Source organism: Danio aesculapii, chromosome 13 (genome assembly GCF_903798145.1).
Source record: "Danio aesculapii chromosome 13, fDanAes4.1, whole genome shotgun sequence".
Lineage (NCBI taxonomy): Eukaryota > Metazoa > Chordata > Actinopteri > Cypriniformes > Danionidae > Danio > Danio aesculapii.
In genome coordinates, this window is record NC_079447.1 from 51,964,882 (window position 1) to 51,986,034 (window position 21,153).

The 21,153-nt window shown below is 40.0% G+C and overlaps 1 protein-coding gene across 1 annotated transcript in view; it reads right to left on the bottom strand.

Moving 5' to 3' along the window:
• Window positions 1-3,407: 3,407 nt before the first annotated feature.
• The window catches only part of zmp:0000000760 (collagen alpha-1(IX) chain), a 52,721-nt gene continuing 34,975 nt past the window's right edge, over window positions 3,408-21,153 (bottom strand). The window contains exons 21-27 of the mRNA XM_056471292.1: window positions 17,933-17,977; window positions 17,822-17,854; window positions 17,378-17,524; window positions 12,711-12,887; window positions 7,262-7,352; window positions 4,653-4,730; window positions 3,408-4,047 (exon numbers count right to left, since the gene is read on the bottom strand). Of these exons, the coding sequence (XP_056327267.1) occupies window positions 3,782-4,047; window positions 4,653-4,730; window positions 7,262-7,352; window positions 12,711-12,887; window positions 17,378-17,524; window positions 17,822-17,854; window positions 17,933-17,977 (837 nt within the window). The 3' untranslated portion in view covers window positions 3,408-3,781. The remainder of the gene's footprint in view (window positions 4,048-4,652; window positions 4,731-7,261; window positions 7,353-12,710; window positions 12,888-17,377; window positions 17,525-17,821; window positions 17,855-17,932; window positions 17,978-21,153) is intronic.

The window sequence follows — 21,153 nt, forward strand, 5'->3', positions numbered from 1 at the left end:
ACTTTAGACAAACGGTACATTTCGAGAATGAAGAACAGCTGCGGCTGGAAAACAATGTTTTAATGCATCGCAATCGGCAACGGTGATAGGAGGAGGTGTGAATTAATTTAGCTAAACTGTGACATGGTCATCTGGTCATCATGGTCATGGTCATCAACACTACCTACAATCCATCAGGTCATGTTTTTTCCTCTCTCTCTCTCTGTTTAAAACTGTTGGTAAAGCGCTGTCAGCAAATATTTTTCCTCCAAAGCCCATGTAATGGGACAGCGCATTAGACTACGGCAGCTGGATTAGTCCAAAAGGCGCAGTACTTTTTGCGGTTGGGTCTGTTTTAGTTCAGATCATGTTCTCACCACAAACGAACCGCTCCAGGGTACGTTTGAAAGCGTACCGAGATCACCTCTTTAAGTAGGTGTCGAGTGCGATTGCTACATTCACACCTGCCCGGTTGAACCGGAAAACGGTTGATGGTCGCCTAGCCCCTAGCATTATGGGATGTTGATTTCTGCTCTGTCGACTTTGATGTTGACAATTCAACAATTCAAGTCACAATACGAGTGACTTGTATTGACATTTTCATTTATTCATTCATTTTCCTTTGTCTTTACTTTGGAATGAACCGCCAATCCAGCATATGTTTTACACAGCGTATGTCTTCCAGCTGCAACCCAGTACAGGGAAACACCCATACACACTCATTCACACACACGCTCATACACTCTCGGACAATTTAGTTCATTAATTCCCCTATAGCGCATGTTTTTGGACTGTGGGGGAAACCGGAGCACCCGGAGGAAACCCACGCCAACACCGGCAGAACATGCAAACTCCACACAGAAATGCCAACTGGCCCAGTTAGAACTTAAACCAGCGACCTTCTTGCTGTGAAGCAACAGTGCTAACAACTGAGCCACCGTGCTGTTGTATTGACATTTAAGTAGTTTGAAATAATATAATATATAGAGAAATAAGTGTAGAATAACAGAAAATGTACTGGCAACTTATAACCAGGTTTTTTGTACAGTAGTTTACAACACCAACAGACAATATATCACTTTAAACTATTAAAAATGTCAATAAAAGTCAATTTTTCTAACCAAAAGCACTTGGGGAAAATATCAAGATCCTATAATGTGATTTTAAAATCCTACATAAGGCAATGTCATGAACATGAATGACAAAATACTGTCAATTTACAGATATTTGTAACTATTAATTCAGGCATTAGTGCACCACAAATCACTGACCCTCACGATAAAGTGTCACCATTGTATAATAATAATTCATTCATTCTGGCTTAGTCCCTTTATTAATCTGGGGTCACCACAGCGAAATGAACCGCCAACTTATCCAGCTTATGTTTTACACAGCGGATGCCCTTCCAGCTGCAACCCAATCACTGTGAAACATCCACACACACTCATACTCTATAGACAATTTAGCTTACCCAATTCACCTATACCACATGTTTTTGGACTTGTGGGGAAAACCAGAGCACGCGGAGGAAACCCACGCCAACATGGGGAGAACATGCAAACTCCACACAGAAATGCCAACTGACCCAGCAGAGGCTCGAACCAGTGATTTTCTTGCTGTGAGGCGATTGTGCTACCCACTGTGCCACCGTGTTGCCCCATAATAATTTGATTTATTTATACAGTATATTATTTAGTATATTTGTTTATGTAACAGTAATTAGTGATGTGGACCCCTGCAAATAAACTAATAAATGAGATTTAAAAACATGAATAATTATCTTGACGTGTCAGTTTTTATACAGTTTTACACTACTAAGCATGCGTTGCACAGTCTGTTTAATGTGTTCAGAGTGTTTGAGCGATGCAGAGCAGAACCCAGGCTTTTTTGTTTCTTCTCAGAGCATCTGTGTTTTCTCTTGCTCCAAGATCACTTTGAAACCTTTCCATCACGTGCAGAACACATGTTAACAGGCTAATGTTGGTGTTTCAATAGTCAATACAGCACAAGACTTCCAAGTACTCTTCATAGATGTTTTCAAGTGCTGAAGAAATTACGGTATGTTACAGTAAACTGGTTAATAAGCGTTAATGTACTACACGACTTGAGTCTTTTTTCTGTTGTGATTGGAAACATGAGTGATGTTTTATAAACAAACTTCAGGAGGAGCACGATCAGTCTTTGACGAGGCTAATTCATCACACACACAATCATGCTATTATCCAATCAGCTCAAGAGTCATACCTCCGTTTTTCTGGACTTCAGCGTCCCTCCACCACCCCAGCTCCACACTATTAAACCAGATACGTATTTAAATATGAGGGGGAAGCGTACTGGAGCCAGGCTAGACACTGCGCTCGGACCCTATCTCTCTTTATCCTGATAAGGGGAATAACACGAGTTAGGGAGTCTTCCCGAGCTCTGAGCCCTCTCCCCGGACAGCACGGCAAATAATCTATTCAGTTAAATATCTGTGAGTGTGAACTCGTGAAAAGCTTTAAATTACAGGACACCGTGAGAGCGAATGGGAAATTGCTGTCAATCCAATCTAACCCCGACCCATTAGTTCATCAGTTTGAATCTGCCTCATCCTCAAATATAAAACTTCTGCATGTAATCATATTTACACATTGAAAATAAAAGTAAGATTATTTATGAGCATAGTTTTAAGCCCTTTTTGAATACATGCATGAGGAAATGTAAGTATTTTACGTTTTGACAGTTTAGTGGCTAATTCGTACGAATTCGTACGAGTTTAGTCGTAAGAAATTGTACGATTTTAAAAAGGAGGCGTGGCACCTAACCCCACCCCTAAACCCAACCGTCATTGGCGGATGAGCAAATCGTACTAAATTGTATGAATTAGATCGTACGAATTCAAACGAATTAGCCACTAAATCAAAAAGTTACGAATTGCCGTGAGATTGTGTTGGCTGCAATAGTTGGCGGTTCATTCCGATGCAATGTTAAATTAACACTGAGGTATTTAAAATAAGAGTTTAACATATAGAAAACACACTAAGGAAACTTTGTAATCTAGATTTTTTAACAGCATTGAAACGTTTTAGTACAACAGCTTACAACTATAAATAAATACAAATATCATTTATCAAAGCAAATGCAATTATATATCGTATTTTGTTTTTATTTTATAATGCATCCTGAGATGCACTTTTAAAGAGAGTATGATCTTAATTTAATATTCATTAAGTAATAAATGCATCTAGGCCTCCTTTAAGACGTAAGTGTAAACAGGCACTGGTGACTGAGTTACAACTTTGCATATGAAATAATTATCATCTGGAACTCTTTAAGAAAAAAAACAACAACAACTTCTCAACTTAAAGAGAAAAAAACACCTCCTAAAACCATACACACTGCATAAAAGGTGATTTTTGTCCTGCCACAGTAAGAAACTACAGACTACAGACATTATTTCAAATTTATTTCTGAATCTCCCATCAATTTTAAGGGCGAAAACTGCAGATAACGTGTAAAAAATATATTAATTTGTTTCATTTTTATTATAAACATACTTTGAACAATGTGCAGGTCATTTTGACTATATATATATATGTATATAAACCATATATGTAACCCTACTTCCAATGGTTCTCACAGTTTGTGACAGCTTTGCATTTTACAGTGTTAGATCAGAATTTCAGTCTTTTGATGGACAAATTTGCTTTTGGTTTTATATTTACATGAATTTCCTTTCCTGACACAATTTCAGTTTCAATTCCCTTCTCCATACTATGCACACGTTGACCAAAGCGTCTCTGTGTGACTTTCAAGAATGCTTTCACTGGCGTCCTCTAAACCTCTGAGATCCCCGTTGAGATCCCTGTTGAGGTGCCCTTTGAGATGCTCGTTGCGGTGCCTGCTCGGGCACTTGTTGTGGAGGTCTACTTAAAGTAGCATTAAGTAAGGCACATCCGGATGTCAGGCAGACTCCAGGAACTCCAGGTAGTCCAGGGTGTCCCCGTAAACCAAGCTGGCCAACATGGCCTCTCTCACCCATCCGACCTGGCTGCCCATCAAATGCTCGGCCTGGTCGTCCACGCTGACCTAGTTATAAAACAAGAGCATTTAACAATAATTACAAATGTCTAATGACATTGAAGTTAGACTTTCATGGAATATCATGACAAGAGATGCAAGGGCTGCACGATATAGGAAAGGCTATATACAATTTTACCAGGTAGCATGAATTTATTTGGAAAGAATTCATTCATTTAGACTGATTGGGATTATTCTGGAAGATCATCGGGGGTTATTCTAGATTGTTATTATTATTGGGAGTGAAATATTTTACATTACAGTATTTAGAAATTGAATAATCAAGTGTAAATTCACACCGTATAGACTTTATTCTATAAATAGTTCTAATTTTAGAGTTACAATCAGTATAATTGCATGTACCTGAATACTTTCACCATCACAGGCCTTAAAAACACATGCACATGCTGAATGTTCACTCCATTATGGTTAAACTCTTCAGTGACTCCAAAAAGCCACTGTGTTCTGAACTGTGGCTCCTGGTCAACTATCTACATATGAACATTGCAGATCCTGCGATGTGACTATTGCTGATGCGCACATTGTGATATCAATGCTGAAACCATATATTGTGCAGCTCTAAAGATGCTCAATCTTATTCATTAGCACTTTACCCTTTGGCCCCTGCTCCCCGATGTGCCCAGGAAGGCCGTAACCTTTAGCTCCCTTGTCTCCTGGTTCTCCTCTGTCACCTGTAGCAAAAATATGTAATTAAAATTAGCAGCTGTAATGTAATGTAATGTGTATTTATTATGTATGGTCATACACCTATAGCGCCTCACTATCCACCAGTGTGCACAGGACAATGGTGTCAGTGCGCTCACCACACACCAGCTATAGGGAGAGACAGCCAATTCAGTGGATGGGAATGATTGCAAGGCCATGACGGGTAACGGTAGATGGAGGGAATTTGGCCAGGACACCGGGGTTACACCCCTACTCTTGACGAGAAGTGCCATGGGATTTTTATTGACCACAGAGAGTCAGGACCTCGGTGTCATATAAAAGGTGGCGCCCACTGACAGTATAGTGTCCCCTTCTCTGTACAGGGGCATTAGGACTCGCACAGACCACAGTTTGAGCGCCCTCCGCTGGCCTCTCAAACACCACTTCTAACAGCAATCTAGTTTTTCCATGTGGTCTCCCATCCAGGCACTAACCAGATTCATCCTTGGAACACAAATGACCATATTTTGGATGAAATTCGAGAGCTTTCTGACCCTCCACAGACAATAAGGGTCCTGAAATGTTCAAAGCCTAGAATCGTTCCAAGTACATTACCAGTACACTGTGTCATTAGTGGTACAATCATAATTTTGCAAGCCTAAAATAAACTTAAAATAACAACTTTATTCAACAGTTGGTTCACAAGATCAATATGCAGTTTCAGGGCTTTCAACATTTCTGGACTCTTAAGGGGGTCACACACCAGAAGTGGCGCTCGGCAGCACGCCGCGTACACTGAAGAAAGTGTTGCATGCAAATCTGTTGTTATTCCTATTTATTTGTGTTGAATTTAAACAAATTAAATTGAGCAATGTTCAACTTAAGGTTTAAAAATATATATATTAATAAAACTTATGCAATCTGCACTCTGAAATAAAAGTACAAAGACTGCCACCTGGTGGTTCAAAGAGAAAATTTATTGATATGAACTTTTTAGAAACAAACGCGTACATGCACAATATTCGACTTTTAAAAAAAAAAAAAAGCATAGGCCTAATAATTTATGCGGTCATGCATGTGTTTTGACTGCTAATATGCCAGTGATTGACACCTTTACCGATATCAAAATGCTTTTTTGATTCAAAATGAATACAGTTTACGCCGATTAAAAAATCTTGAGTAGGCCTAGGCTACTATAATAAAGAAAATCTTCTCTAAATAACGAATATCTTCTCTAAATGTACAACTAAATAAATAGATATCCTCTGAAATACATGATGATTACTCTTGATACATGAAAGTGTAAAGCCTGCAGCTCACAACAAATGTGGAAAGTTATTGCGTTATATTTAACAAACCGTTTACTGCTAATTTTATGTCATTTTACTCACATGGATAATTGAATATTGATTAGATGATGTCATTACGCTGCTGTGTCGTCAGCCAATCGTTGCATTGCTGATCATGATTTTGAGGATCGATAGATCTCAATGACTCATGATCAATGATCATCTCTCATGATAGACAATGATCTCAGGTCAGTTCATCCACACATTTTAATAGCGAACTTGTTTGAAGAACCAAATTAGCCAGAGATCCGTCATCAAGATTAAAAGATCCAGGATCTGCCAAATCATCTTAGATAATTTAAGTGAGGTACGAAGAACGGACCCCAGCTCACCATTTCTGCTTGTTGTCAAAACTGACAGCTGAAGGGGCGTGGCTAAGTATTATAGCCACGCCCACTACATCAGAAAGACCTAATCTGTGAAATTAACTGAAAATAAACAGGAAGTGCATTTTCAGATTTCAATTAAAGATTACAAGGGCATTTCATTTTATTTTAATGACAAACACAGATAAACTGTTCACCACAGAACTAGCAACGTGAGCGAACAAACTCCTATGGTTAGTTTTGATTTCATGGGGACTTTAATAAAGCTTTACGCAAGCAGTTTCCCGGCACAGATCCACTATCGCAAACCCTCTGTCTATTTTGTCGTCATTTTTACGCTTGTGCTATTGTATTCTAATAAAACATGGTAGAGTAATTAGCATATTTATGTTCAAGTGCAGTGTTAAGCTATTCTTCAGCTACACCTGCATACTCATTAATACCGTTTAGCAGAGAAGTCACACATCTGCTCGTGTTTAATAAAGCTATTCTCTTCTGATGCTGGCAGAGTGACATTACTTAAAGACACATGTGCATATGTATATTTATTCCATGACACATTGCATTCCAAAAGACAGCAGTTCGTTGTGAGGGTGAATCCTTCATATGGGCTCCTCACTTTTCCCAGCTGAGAAGTGTTTGTTGTACTAGTTCATCATGCATGAACACGGCCAAAAGGAACACTGCCAGACACCCTTCACAGGATTATTGTTTCTCTATATTTCGGGACAGTCTTCGCTTGTGACTTATTGCATCGTCTGACGTCAATGCAGTAGCATGTGATTAATGTGAAGGCACCAAGATGGAGGACCACCCTTGTATCGGTGCATGTCCAAAGACTGCTGTTTTTACAATGTGTAGTGGAATGTGTGTATGGTTTACCTGCGGAGCCTTGTCTGCCCTGGTCACCGGGTTCTCCGTAGAATCCCTGCTGCCCCACTTCTCCTTTAAGCCCATCAATGCCAGGATCACCCTATAATAATGGCATTTCAGATTTTGTTTATTGTTAGATCTTAGTAACAAAATATTACAGATTTTTGAATGTGTTGCAAGAACCAAAATTAAAATGTGTTTATTTTGAACAAAAAAACAACAATAAAAATCATGAGGAACACATTAAGTGAGGTTTATTCATAAACTAACTTCCAGAGGATCACGTGCTTATGATTTATCACAGCCGGTCTCATATTAAGCTAATCAGTATCATCCAATCATATGAGCCATAAGCTACTATAAATAACCACAGTTTTCAGTCCACTTTATCTTCGTTTGGAAGAAACTCCCCTTCCTCCCCATTCTCCTCCTTCACTATAGATCGGGCGGCACGGAGGCCCAGGGGTTAGCACTGTTAGCCCCACAGCAAGAACACTGCCAGCCCTGGTCCTGCCAGGTCGGTAGGTGTTTCTGTGAGGAGTTTGTATATTCTCCCCGTGTCCGCGTGGGTTTTCCCCGGCTTCTCCGGTTTCCTCCCACCATCCAAATATATACATCATGCATAACAATCAAGCATTTGTCTAGCCCCCTTTTTTCCTCACATGTTCCCTTAGCCACTACTGCAGGCAGGGAGTTCTGAGATCCACCGAGCTCAGGCTCCCCTCTCGCTCTGCAACCGGGAGGAAGCCCCGGGCTCGAGGATCCCTTGAGCTCGAGGCTCTCTCCCGGGACAGCATGCCAAACAAGCTTTTAATGAATCATCAGCTAAGTGTGAACTCTTGAAATAATGTTTGTTGTATTGTCTGCAATGAAATACAAGGCAACATAAATTTAGTAATCACTCCTTTCTTGTTTTATTTTTCGTTTTCCATACTGACCCAACTTTTTCTGATTTGGGGTTGTAGATCCGTGGCTGTAATACCAACACAATCTCACGGCAATTCGTAACTTCTTGATTTAGTGGCTAATTCGTATGAATTAGTACGATCTAATTCGTACATTTTCGTACGATTTGCTCATTCAATTCAATTCAATTCACCTTTATTTGTATAGCGCTTATACAATGTAGATAGTGTCGAAGCAGCTTCACATAAAAGGTCATAGTAAATAGGAACAGTGTAGTTCAGTTTGTAGTGTTTAAGTTCAGTTCAGTTGAGCTCAGTTCAGTGTGGATTAATAATCACTACTGAGAGTCCAAACACTGAAGAGCAAATCCAACGATGCGCAGCTCTACAGATCCCGAACCATGCAAGCCAGTGGCGACAGCGGAGAGGCAAAAAAAACTTCACTAAATGGCGAAAGTGAAGAAAAAAAACCTTGAGAGAAACCAGGCTCAGTTGGGCACGATCATTTTAATTTCTCCGCTGGCCAAACGTCTTGTGCAGAGCTGCAGTCTCAGCGGCGGAGGCTGGAAGCTGGCCTCAGCGAAGACTCGTCTGTCTCTGGAGCGTCACAGGAATCAGTCTCATGTTCTCCACTCCTCCATGAACACCACAGTAGCTGCTCAGGATACGGCCTGGTCCAGGATTATGGAGACCTTGGGATCATCTCGTCGTTGGTCTTGGATCGAATCAGTGACTCTGCATAGTCTGAGTCATAGACTCTCATCCCCCAATGACGGTTGGGTTTAGGGGTGGGGTTAGGTGCCACGCCTCCTTTTTAAAATCGTACAATTTCGTACGACTGAACTCGTACGGATTCGTACGAATTAGCCACTGAACGGACAAAACGTAAAATACTTAATACATATGCCACACTGTATGTGGTGCTGTAAGCAAACACAAACAGAGCTGGACGACACACTATTAAGTGCTTAGTACAGACATAAACACAAGAAGATGATGGCGAATGCATGTGTATCAAATATACTGGTAACTGGTAATTACCGATTAACTTTACCAGGTTTTGTAGTAAACACAGCTCTGTTATCCACCATTGTTGTTGTTACTGGTTGTTAAGTGTTGGGTTTTTCTTTTTAGTGGTACAATGATGTCATGGTTTCCAAAAAATAATTATTTTGCGTATCCACACGGCTACATTTTGGGTCTCTTTGGAGGATTTTCCCACTCTGTAACCTGTTATCAAAGAAGTTTGTATCAAGGCATCAACAAAACTGATGTAATGTTGATTAAAGCAACAAACAATATGAGATTTTTGCGAACTAAATCCATTGCGGTGTGGATGCGTGCTTTTATTGTATAGAAACCAGTAACGTAGATAATCCCTGAACATCCACAGATGTTTTATAGGTTTAAAACAACATGAGGGTTCAGTTTTGAAAGCCTCTTTTCTGTTGTTGTGTGCAGATTTTTCACAACCTTCAATTCTACAAGCTTTTAAGTTTTACATGTTTGAATTTGAGGCTCTGTGAACTTTTATCGGCCTTTGGGCCCCTTGAGTGAAAATGTTCGAGAAGTCTGAAAAAAAGATCTTCTTGAGAAATATGGGACGGCTTTCCACTCCAGTGAAGGTGGGATTCTCTCCAAGAACCATTCAACACAGAGCAAGTGCCTCGTCTGCGACTTCCTATTCGTCTTCAAGGGGACTTGGAAATTCTGAATGTTTTAATTCCAACCTATACTGCCAAACAGCGCTGCACGCTCTCCAGAGGCCTTCACACTACAGTATGTACGTATCAAACTTGGCCTGGAAGAAAGTTGATGTATGGAGCATGTTCTTCCTTGGTTTACTATGGCAAAAACAGGTCTCGCATGTGCTAACTGTGTAAAGTAGGGCTGCACAATATATGGTTTCAGCATCGATATCGCAATGTGCGCATCCGCAACAGTCACATCGCAAGATATGCAACGTTGAGTCTGAATTATAATTGATCAGGAGCCACAGAACACATTTGGACAGTCAAGATTTATATTTGTAGAGTGAAGTTTTATAATTTGCATGTGCCACATTTGAGCACAAAAAAATATGACGTTTGGAGGTGGAACAAAGATTTTTATTTAATTATTTTTACAGAATTTATACGATTCATGCAAAAAAAAATTTATTTTTTCTTACTTGGAATTTATTTCTAGTCCATTTTAAGTGAAAACTATAAATTTTGATTTATCTATTCCGAAGCTGAAAACAACACACTTTTTTTTTTTTTTTTTTTGCTGGATCTAAGATTTTGGAGCTATTTGGACTAGAAACAATATATTTTTTCCAAAATTTCTGTACATGAATACTAGGGGTGTAACGGATCATGGTTGATCCGTGATTCGCACGGTTCACAATCCACGGTTCATGTTGAGCAGGGAAAGTGGGGCTCTAAAAAGAGATCATAACAGTAGCTACACCAGGCTAAATCCAATTCACTGGGACACGTGCCCCAGAGAAAATCTCCAGTGCCCCAGTAAATGCATTAAGAGATATGATTTACTTCATAAGTGTATTTATTAAGAGTGGTAATTCCGAAATAAGGACGTTATTCTCTATGTGCAACCGAACCAACACTGGTGAAAGCAATGTGTTTAATCAAGAAGCAAACTGACGCATCTCCGCGTGTGCGCCGAGAACCCGCGCGCCTCATGCACGCGCTGCTCTTCTGCCGGTGCGAGTCCCGGTTGTTAACATGCACGCCAAAAAAGCAGGCTACTTGCTTGTCACGTGCCGCTCATGCGTTTTAAAACCAGCGTAACAGCCTTTTTTGTTTTTAAATGATCTTATCATCACTCCAGTTGTGTCTAAACATTGTTTTCCAGTTACATTTAAGACTATTTAGAATAATAATTGTATAATAACAAGAATACTTTTATTTATAATAAATATTTATTTAAAAATATATAGTGTGTATATATATATATATTTTTTTTTAATTTATTTATTTATTTATTTATTTTTTGAGGAGGGGGGCGGGGGTGCCCCAGTAGAGCTTTATGTCTAGCAACGCCCCTGAGCTACACTACCAGTCAAAAGTCTGGGGTCAGTAGGATTTTTAAATGTTTTAAAATAAGCTCCTGCTCACCAAGGCTGCATTTATTTAATTGAAAATACAGTACAAATTGTAAAATGGTATTGCACTATAAAATAACTGTTCGAAAGTAGTTTATCATTTAATTTTATCAATTATTCCAGTGACTTTAAAGATGAATTTTCAGCTTCATTACTCCATGGAACAATCCACGCTTCATGGTTCCCCGCAGATTCATAATTATTTTTATTTTGTTTTACTTGTAGATTAATCCTAAATTTGTAACGATCGCAGAAAGATCGCCTCTGTCATCATTCAAATCACATGTATGAAAGCATTTAGGCTTTCCTATAAAATGTAATGATGACAGAAAAAGTTGTGATGGGTTATTCGGGATGTGGTGGGTTATTTAGAAGGTGTTGGTTATTAATTTGTGGGTTATTAAAGGTGTTTTCTGTCACTGCTTGTTTAGCCTGTATTAATGCATTCAGTGTACGCTGCATGATTAATTATTTAAAGATCAAGATCTCAACACCCACGCAACATCCATTTATAAATGATGGTGATTTGCATATGTTTATTAATCCTTCGAATCGCTGCATTCAAATCTGTGAGATAAGAGATTCAGTCTTTAGTCTTTTGAGTTAGTTATGAAGTTACAAACAATCAAATTACACTGAAGTACTGCGATAACAGACAATAATTTAGATAAAACCACTGATGTTTGCAATTAATTACGCTCAAAAATAGAAGTTGTAGGCAGTAATTACATTATCTAAACAGTAGGTGGCGACAACCAGCCATCAAAAATATGACACTGAATAATTCTTCAAAAATGATCCGCCTCGCAATGAAACATGAAGTTTTATGAGTGAATAACTGGATCATTTGTTAAAAATTAGACTAAAAATAAATATGGGTTTACAAATTATAATGTTAGATTTCTACATTTAGCGTTAGCAGCAATAGTAGTAACAGTGAATTTTTCACAGCACTGAAGATTTTACTGTTTATTTTTATTCAGCTTACTATTTCTTCATTTTATTTTTTATATTTTTAATATGTTTTTGTAATAAATGTAAAACAAATGATGTTTGTCTGAAAAATTGGCCAATCCGTGACAAAAAAACCCATAATGTGTTCCGAACTGTGAGATTTCTGATCTGTTACACCAGTCTTTCCCAACCCTGTTCCTGAAGGCACACCAATGTTCTGATGATTTGATTCAGGTGTATTTGAATTGGGAGTGATTGAAAATGTGTACTTTTGGTGTGCCTTCAGGAACAGGGTTGGGAAACACTGTGTTACACCACTAATGAATACTATTTGACACCCTAGGAAACAAACCATCTAGTGAAATTGTATCCGTATCGCAATATATATCGCAGAAAAAACCACATCAAAACAGTTTTGTTTTCAAGGTCTAACAAAACTGAAACTCTTCCAGAGTTGTAATTGGGTTAATCATCTTAGTGGTGGAAAACTTACCGTTGGTCCAGGTGGCCCTTTTGGTCCTGGGGGACCTGGGGCGCCCATTGGCACATCTCCATAGAGTGGGCACACGGCTGCACACGTTCTTTTCACAGAGTTGGCGAATGTGGACATCTGCTCCAGCACCACACGCTTGCAGACCTCGATAACATGTTGAGCGGGGAAGGTGGGGCCCTAAAAAAGAGATCATTACACTAGCTATGTTTCCATCCACCTATTTTTATGAGCATTTAGGAATATTGCATTAAAAAGATGCACATCAGTTTTGAAAATGAAGTAGAAAAGTACAATAAACTTTTTATCTGATAAGGAAAATATGTGCATACACTGCAATGGAAACCCTTTTACTGAATACTCTCCAGTATGCGCATGAATAAAAGTCATGTGATTGGGTTATAAGAGATCATGCTGATGATAAAATGTAATGTGTGTATTTACATAGTGCGTTTATTGTGTATGGCAGGGGTCACCCAATCTCAGTCCTGGAGGGCCGGTGTCCCTGCAGGGTTTAGCTCCAACTTGCCTTAACACACCTGCCTGGGTGATTCAAGTATGCCTAATAAGACCTTGATTAGCTTGTTCAGGTGTGTTTGATTAGGGTTGGAGCTAAAATCTGCAGGACACCGGCCCTCCAGGAACAAGTTTGGTGACCACTGGTGTATGGCCATGCATTCAAAGTGCTTCACAATCATGAGGAGGGTCTCTCCACACCATCACCTGTGTGCAGCATCCACTTGGATGATGCAACGACAATTGGCGCCATTGTGCTCACTGCACACCAGCTATAGGGGGAGTGGAGAGACAGTGATAGAGCCAATTCGGATAAGAGCCGATGGAGAAAATTTGGCCAGGACACCAGGGTTACACTCCTACTCTTTACGAGAATTGCCATGGGATTTTTAATGACTACGGAGAGTCAGGACCTTGGTTTAACGTTTGATCCAAAAGACGACGCTCATTTACAGTATAGTGTCCCCTTCATTTTACTGGGGCATTAGGACTCACACAGACCTCTCTAACACCACATCCAACATCAACCTAGCATTCCCCTGTGGTTGCCCATCCTGGTACTGACTAGGCTCAGCCCTGCTTAGCTGCTCACGGACCTGCTGGCCTCTCTACCACCACATCCAACAGCAACCTAGAATTCCCCTTTGGTTGCCATTCCAAGTACTGACTAGGCTCAGCCCTGCTTAGCTTCAGTAAGTAACCAGTCTAGGGCTGCAGGGTGATATGGCTGTGGCTTAAAATACCATTAATGGGCAAACCAGCAGGCCGACCGTCAACCCCAGTGGTTCAGTATTCTTATTATAATATCATTATTACCTCTAGAACTATCTTGAGCATATCTGCTCTCAAAGAGCACATCACCCCTTAGAAATTCACCACGTGTTCATTGCATTTTGTCTTCTGAGGTGCAAGTTATTTAATCTAAAAGAAAAAGACTTCAGCTTTTTATACCTCAGCGAATTCTGTTTTTCTCTTTGATATTCGGCGCCAGTTTATCAGGATGGGACGATTTTTGTTCTCTTTGACTCGTTGGATGGAAACGCAGCATTATATGCACATCTTTTATGCGATATTCCAGTTTTGAATTTAATAACCACCTTTGGATGAAAACAGAGCTATTTAAACACAGAGCTCAGCTCACCTCTCTTCTGTGAGGAAAAAAATGAAGGAGAAACAAATACGGCCAACAATATTTCACCAGCCTCATTATGAATTTACAGCCACACTAACTGAAACCCTTGCCCCCGAGCTCCAGAGAAAGCTCTACTAATGAGAAAGCGTTTATTAGCGATCTTGACACCAAAATGGTTACCACACATTGCATGCATGTTGCGCCAAGTGCCACAAGGGCTGAATCCCGCAGAAGCTTTGAAGGTTTTATCTGAAGGTGATTGTTAGTCGGCTGGTGAAATGCAAACAAGAGCACTTAACAAAACCATAAACAGACATTTGTTTAGGGTTAAACCCGGAGGAAAGGAAAGGCTGATTTTGAAATTGCTTCTGGATCATCTGTTGCTTATGTAGGATGAAATAAACATGAGGAACTTCTGGCAGGTGGCAACTCTATCTTGTTGATGCGGTGGAATTATCGTTAAAACCAAATGACAATGCATCTAACGTATTGATTTAATCCTCTCTCTTTATTCTAACAATACTTCCTGGCCTTGGCTGCTTTAGGCCTGTCATTAGGTGGTGGAAAGTCTTTAAGGGGTGATTTGCTGAATCATTCTTTTAAACAGTTTGTACCAAAGAGCTAATTTGTGTAGAAATACAACACGTCACTGATTTTTAAAAAAGAAATTGATTCATTGGTTCATTTGACGCTTTCGAAAACAAATTAATTGAGGTATAAAGCACCACATTGTTGCTCTTAGACATACAGACGTTCGTCTCCAGCTTTGTTTGTGAAACAGAACAATACATTGTCTGAAATGTAACTCACTCAGTATTAACTGTTCACATTTGTGAGCACATCTATGGCACCTTTGCTTCTGTGATATTATTAAAGTATATCATATTTTACAAATTTAAAGAAACAGACCCACACAGGGGATACTTTTTGCTTTCATATCTTTAGATTTAGGCTCACTCTAATAAGCTTAAATTCTTTAAGAGACTTTTTTCAGGCATGATTTTTTCGTGTGTGTGAAGTGAGTGGCATTTCTTAGACAATATTAATATAATACATCCCTACTTTTACATACCTTCCCTCCATCATTGCATTTTAGGCATGTTCCCACTATATAGTGAGTACGGAAAGTATTCAGACTGCCTTAAATTTTTCACTCTGTTATATTGCAGCCATTTGCTAAAATCATTTAAGTTCATTGTTTCCTTGTTAATGTACACACAGCATCCAACATTGACAGAAAAACACAGAATTGTTGACATTTTTTGATGATTTATTAAAAAAGGAAAAACTGAAATATCAAACGGTTCCAAGTATTCAGAACCTTTTACTCAGTATTTAGCATGAGCAGCCTTTTGATTTAATACAGCCATCAGTCTTTTTGGAAAAGATGCAACAAGTTTTTCACAGCTGGATTTGTGGATCCTCTGCCATTCCTCCTTGCAGATTCTCTCCAGTTCAGTCAGGTTAGATAGTATACTTGAGTGGACAGCCATTTTAGGTCTCTCCAGAGATGCTCAATTGGGTTTAAGTCAGGGCTCTCGCTGGGTCATTCAAGAGCAGTGACAGAGTTGTTGTGAAGAAATTCCTTTGTTATTTTAGCTGTGTGCTTAGGGTCCATGTCTTGTTAAAAGGTAAACCTTTGGCCCAGTCTGAGGTCCTGAGCACTCTGGAGAAGGTTTTCAACCAGGATATCTCTGTACTTGGCTGCATTCATCTTTCCCTCGATTGCAACCAGTCGTCCTGTCCCTGCAGCTGAAGATGCTGCCACCACCATGCTTCACTGTTGGGACTGTATTGGACAGGGGATGAGTAGTGCCTGGTTTTCTCCACACACCCTTAGAATTAAGGCCAAAAAGTTCAATCTTGGTGTCATTTAACCAGAGAATCTAATTTCTCACCATCTTGGAGTTCTTCAGAAGTTTTTAACTCCACGTGGGCTTTCATGTGTCGGGCCACCCTGCTATAAAGCCCAACTGGTGGAGGGCTGCAATAATGGTTGACTTTCTACAACTTTCTCCCATCTCCTGACCGCATCTCTGAAGCTCAGTCACAGTGATCTTTGGGTTCTTCTTTACCTCTCTCACCAAGGCTCTTCTCCACTGATAGCTCAGTTTGTCCGGACGGCCAGCATTATGAAGGGTTCTGGTCATCCCACATGTCTTCAATTTAAGGATTACGGAGGCCACTGTGCTCTTAGGAACCATAAGTGCAGCAGAAGTTTTGTAACCTTGAACAGAACTGTGCCTAGCCACAATTGTGTCTCTGAGCTCTTCAGGCAGTGACATGCATTGTGAGCTGTAAGGTCTTATATAGACAGCTGTGTGGCTTTCCTAATCAAATCCAATCAGTATAATCAAACACAGCTGGACTCGTAGGTCTAGAACACAGGTGTCAATTCCAGTTCCTGGAGGACCGCAGCTCTGCACAGTTTAGTTTCAACCCTAATTAAACACACCTGATCAAACTAATTAAGTTCTTCAGACTTGTTTGAGACCTACAGGTAAGTGTGTTGGAGCAGGATTGGAAATAAACTGTGCGGAGCTGCGACCCTCCAGGAACTGGAATTGACACCTGTGGTCTAGAACCATCTCAAAGATGATCAGAAGACATGGACAGCACCTGAGTTAAATATATGAGTGTTACAGCAAAGGGTCTGGATACTTAAGACCATGTGAAGTTCCAGTAAATCTGCGAAAATGTTTTTCTGTCAATATGGGGTGCTGTGTGTACATTGAGGAAATTGAAAGATCTGAGAGTGAAACATTTAAAGGGGTCTGAATACTTTCCATACCCACTATATATATATAGTATAATATAAAACATTGTATAACACAATACATTGCAGTGTATTGCAATGTGACATACAGTAGTAGATACTTTACACAGAGGTTCGTTGCATAATACCTAGCCAAGCCTTATGATTTCTCCAATTTAAGTGATCAGACTTATCCTCTTTACACTTTTTCCAAACAAAGCCTTCAATCGACAATAGTAAGTTATTTGCTGAGATTTAGAGACTTACTGGTGGGCCTGGTGGGCCTTGAAAACCCACTAAACCACCATCTCCTCTCACTCCCTTAGGGCCTTCGCGACCTTTTCTACCCTGCTCTCCAACACGGCCTCGCTTTCCTCTGCTTCCCTGTTGCCCTGGCACACCACCGTCTCCAATCTGGAAAACAAACAAAAAAACAACAAATGCACCCATAAACAAGCACGCGCACTTTTATATTGTGTACATATTTCTGAACGATATCTCGACAGCACGCCTGGAAAGAAAGACTAAATGGAACTCAAACAATACGCTGAGGTGACCATCACTTGGTTTTTTTTTCCAAATCCAACTTGGTAAATGCAATCCACCTGGATTTCTGCTGCTGTTGTGACAGTGGACAGATCAAACCAATCGCTGCTAATACTTTAAAGAAATATCCTTTTTGTTAATCAAACTAAAATGTCACAGTCTTACCCTGCCTATAGGTCCTTTGACTCCCTTTTCACCCTGTGGAAACAATGTGGCATTGTGAGAAACTAGAACCATATGATACTGGAAAAGAAATGTACTTGAGTCAATAAATACCTTCTGCCCTTTGCTTCCCAGGACTCCTGTAATGCCAGTGTCACCCTGGAAATATAACATTAATGTTACCAATTACATTATTATTATTATTTAATCCAACATAGAGTTGAGGGCAATTATTAGCCCTTCTGGTTTTATTCTTTTTCAAATATTTCTCACCAGATTAAGGACATTTTCACAGGATTTCAATTTAATTCATCTTTATTTCTACAGGGCTTTTACAATGTAAATTGTGTCAAAGCAGCTTAACGTAGAAGTACTAGTAAATTGAAAGTCGGTCCAGTTTCCAGAGTTGAATTTCAGTTTAGTTCAGTGTGGTTTAATTTTCACTTCTGAAAGTCCAAACACTGAAGAGCAAATCCATCGATGCGCAGCTCTACCAGTCCCAAACCAAGCAAGCCAGTGGTGACAGTGGCGAGGAACAACACTTCACCGATTGACGAAAGTGAAGGAAAAAACCTAGAGAGAAGCCAGGCTTAGTTAGGCATGACCATTTCTCCTCTGGCCAAACGTCTTGTGCAGAGCTGCAATCTAGGTGCCAGAGACTGGAGAATGCTGGACGTCCATCGTGGAGAAGCTGCAGCGTGTGTTCAGGCTGGCCGACAGGATCAATGCAAAGACTCGTCTGTTACTGGGGTCTTTCAGGAATCTGATGCTCTCCACTCCTCCATGACCACCACATCATCTGCTCAGGATACGGCCTGGTCCAAGATTATGGATTTCCCATATTTTTTTCTTTCTGGAGAAAGTCTTATTTGTTTTATTTCCACTAATATAAAAGCAGGTTCTAATTATTTTAAACCATTTTAAGGTCAATATTATTAGCCCCCTTCAGCAATATTAGTTTTGGATTGTCTCCAAAACAAACCACTGTTATACAGTGACTTGTCTAATTACCCTAACTTTACCCTAATTACCCTAGTTAAGCCTTTAAATGTCACTTTAAGCTGAATACTAGTGTCTTGAAGAATATCTAGTCTAATATTATGTGCTGTCATCATGGCAAAGAGAAAAGAAATCAGTTGTTAGAAATGAGTTATTAAAACTATTATGTTTTGAGATCAGTTGAAAAAATTCTCTCCGTTAAACAGAAAAAAATATATGCAGGGGGCTAATAATTCAGGAGAGCTCATAAATCTGAGTTCAACTGTATGAACTGTATGCAGGTGTTGTAAAAATGGTTTTGATGCTTTTCATCACATTGTGTTTGTGTGAAAAGAGGCCTGTAAAACTCAGAGGAAAGCCGTTTTGGTTTAATGTGTCCTAATCGGAAAATTGTGCCGGAATTTGACACATTACCCTGAGATCTAATTTGGTGTATTCTGGCTCTCGACTACTCTACAGACGCTCTACACAACGAACATGATGTTCCAAGTGTTCGCTACTACATTTCTGCTACCCATAACTATATTTAAAATTCCTTCTGGATGTGTGTGTGGATTTGAGTTTCAGACCAAGGACCTTGTGTCTTTTACTAAAATGAATAATGACAGGAATAAACCCAGTATTTTCCATTTTCTAACTTGTGTATGCTTTCCATTTTCTAACATTATCTGACCACACACATATATATATATATATATAAATATATATATTCACTCAACGGCCACTTTATTAGGTACACCTGTCCAACTGCTTGTTAAGGCAAATTTCTAATCAGCCAATCACATGGCAGCAACTCAATGCATTTAGGCATGTAGACATGGTCAAGATGATCTGCTGCTGTTCAAAGCGAGCATCAAGAATGGGGAAGAAAGGGGATTTAAGTGACTCTGAACGTGGCATGGTTGCTGGTGCCAGACTGGCTTGTCTGAGTATTTCAGAAACTGCTGATCTACTGGGATTTTCACGCACAACCATCTCTAGGATTTACAGAAAATGGTCCGAATAGGAGGAAATATCCAGTGAGCGGCAGTTCTGTGGGCGCAAATGCCTTGTTGATGCCAGAGGTCAGAGGAGAATGGCCAGACTGGTTCCAGCTGATAGAAAGGCAACAGTAACTCAAATAAGCACTCGTTACAACCGAGGTCTGCAGAAGAGCATCTCTGACCACACAACACATCCAACCTTGAGGCGGATGGGCTACAGCAGCAGAAGACCACACCGGGTGCCACTCCTGTCAGCTAAGAACAGGAAACTGAGGGTGCAATTCACACAGGCTCACCAAAACTGGACAATAGAAGATTGGAGAAACGTTGCCTGGTCTGATGAGTCTCCATTTCTGCTGCCACATTTGGATGGTCAGATCAGAATTTGGCTTCAACAACATGAAAGCATGGATCCATCCTGCCTTGTATCAACGGTTCAGGCTGAACATGACAACGAGTTCACTGTACTCAAATGGTCTCCACAGTCACCAGATCTCAATCCAATAGAGCATCTTAGGGATGTCGTGGAACGGGAGATTGGCATCATGGATGTGCAGCCAACAAATCTGCAGCAACTGTGTGATGCTATCATGTCAATATGGAGCAACATCTCTGAGGAATTTTCCAGTGCCTTGTTGAATCCATGCCACAACTGATAGTTCTGAAGGCAAAAGGGGGTCCAACCCGGTGCTTAATAAAGGTGTACCTAATAAAGTGGCTGGTGAGTGTAGATCACATTACATAACATGTTAGTACAACACCTTGATGAGCAGTTTAGAGTACTATCAATGTGACGTTGAAATAATGTTTAGATAACAGACGGCCACAGAAAGAAAAGACGTGGCTTTATTAACACCATATGATGCTTCGCCATCTAATGATAGAGCCGCTGTGGAAATTAGATTATTTTCAAATATGTTGATGAAAAGTCTCGTCTGCAGTGGCATGTTTAAATGAAGTGTGGCTATCTTCTCAGACGTTTAGATAACAGCGGAGGGGCTGACGCTGGAAACAGAACAGAGCAGTCATCAGTTTCAATCTAGCACACTTTGTAGAGTGACTGCAGCCAGAGCCAAGCGACTGTATATGCAGCCAAAAAGCAGCGAAGAGCTGCGCTGCTCAGACATGACTCCAGTGTGAAAACATGCTGGGCTTCTATGCTTTCAGATGACGGCGGGTGTGTTTTGGCTTTTCTCCATTCACTTTTTTTTTTTTGTGAATGGGTCAGATCCCAATGTCTCAAGAAGATATTGCAGCACTTCGTCAAGGCTTAAACGAATCTGATGACACGTTGTGTTAGCATGCGTTTCACAAGTGTTTAAATGCTTGTCTATCACAGCAGTTTGGTCCATT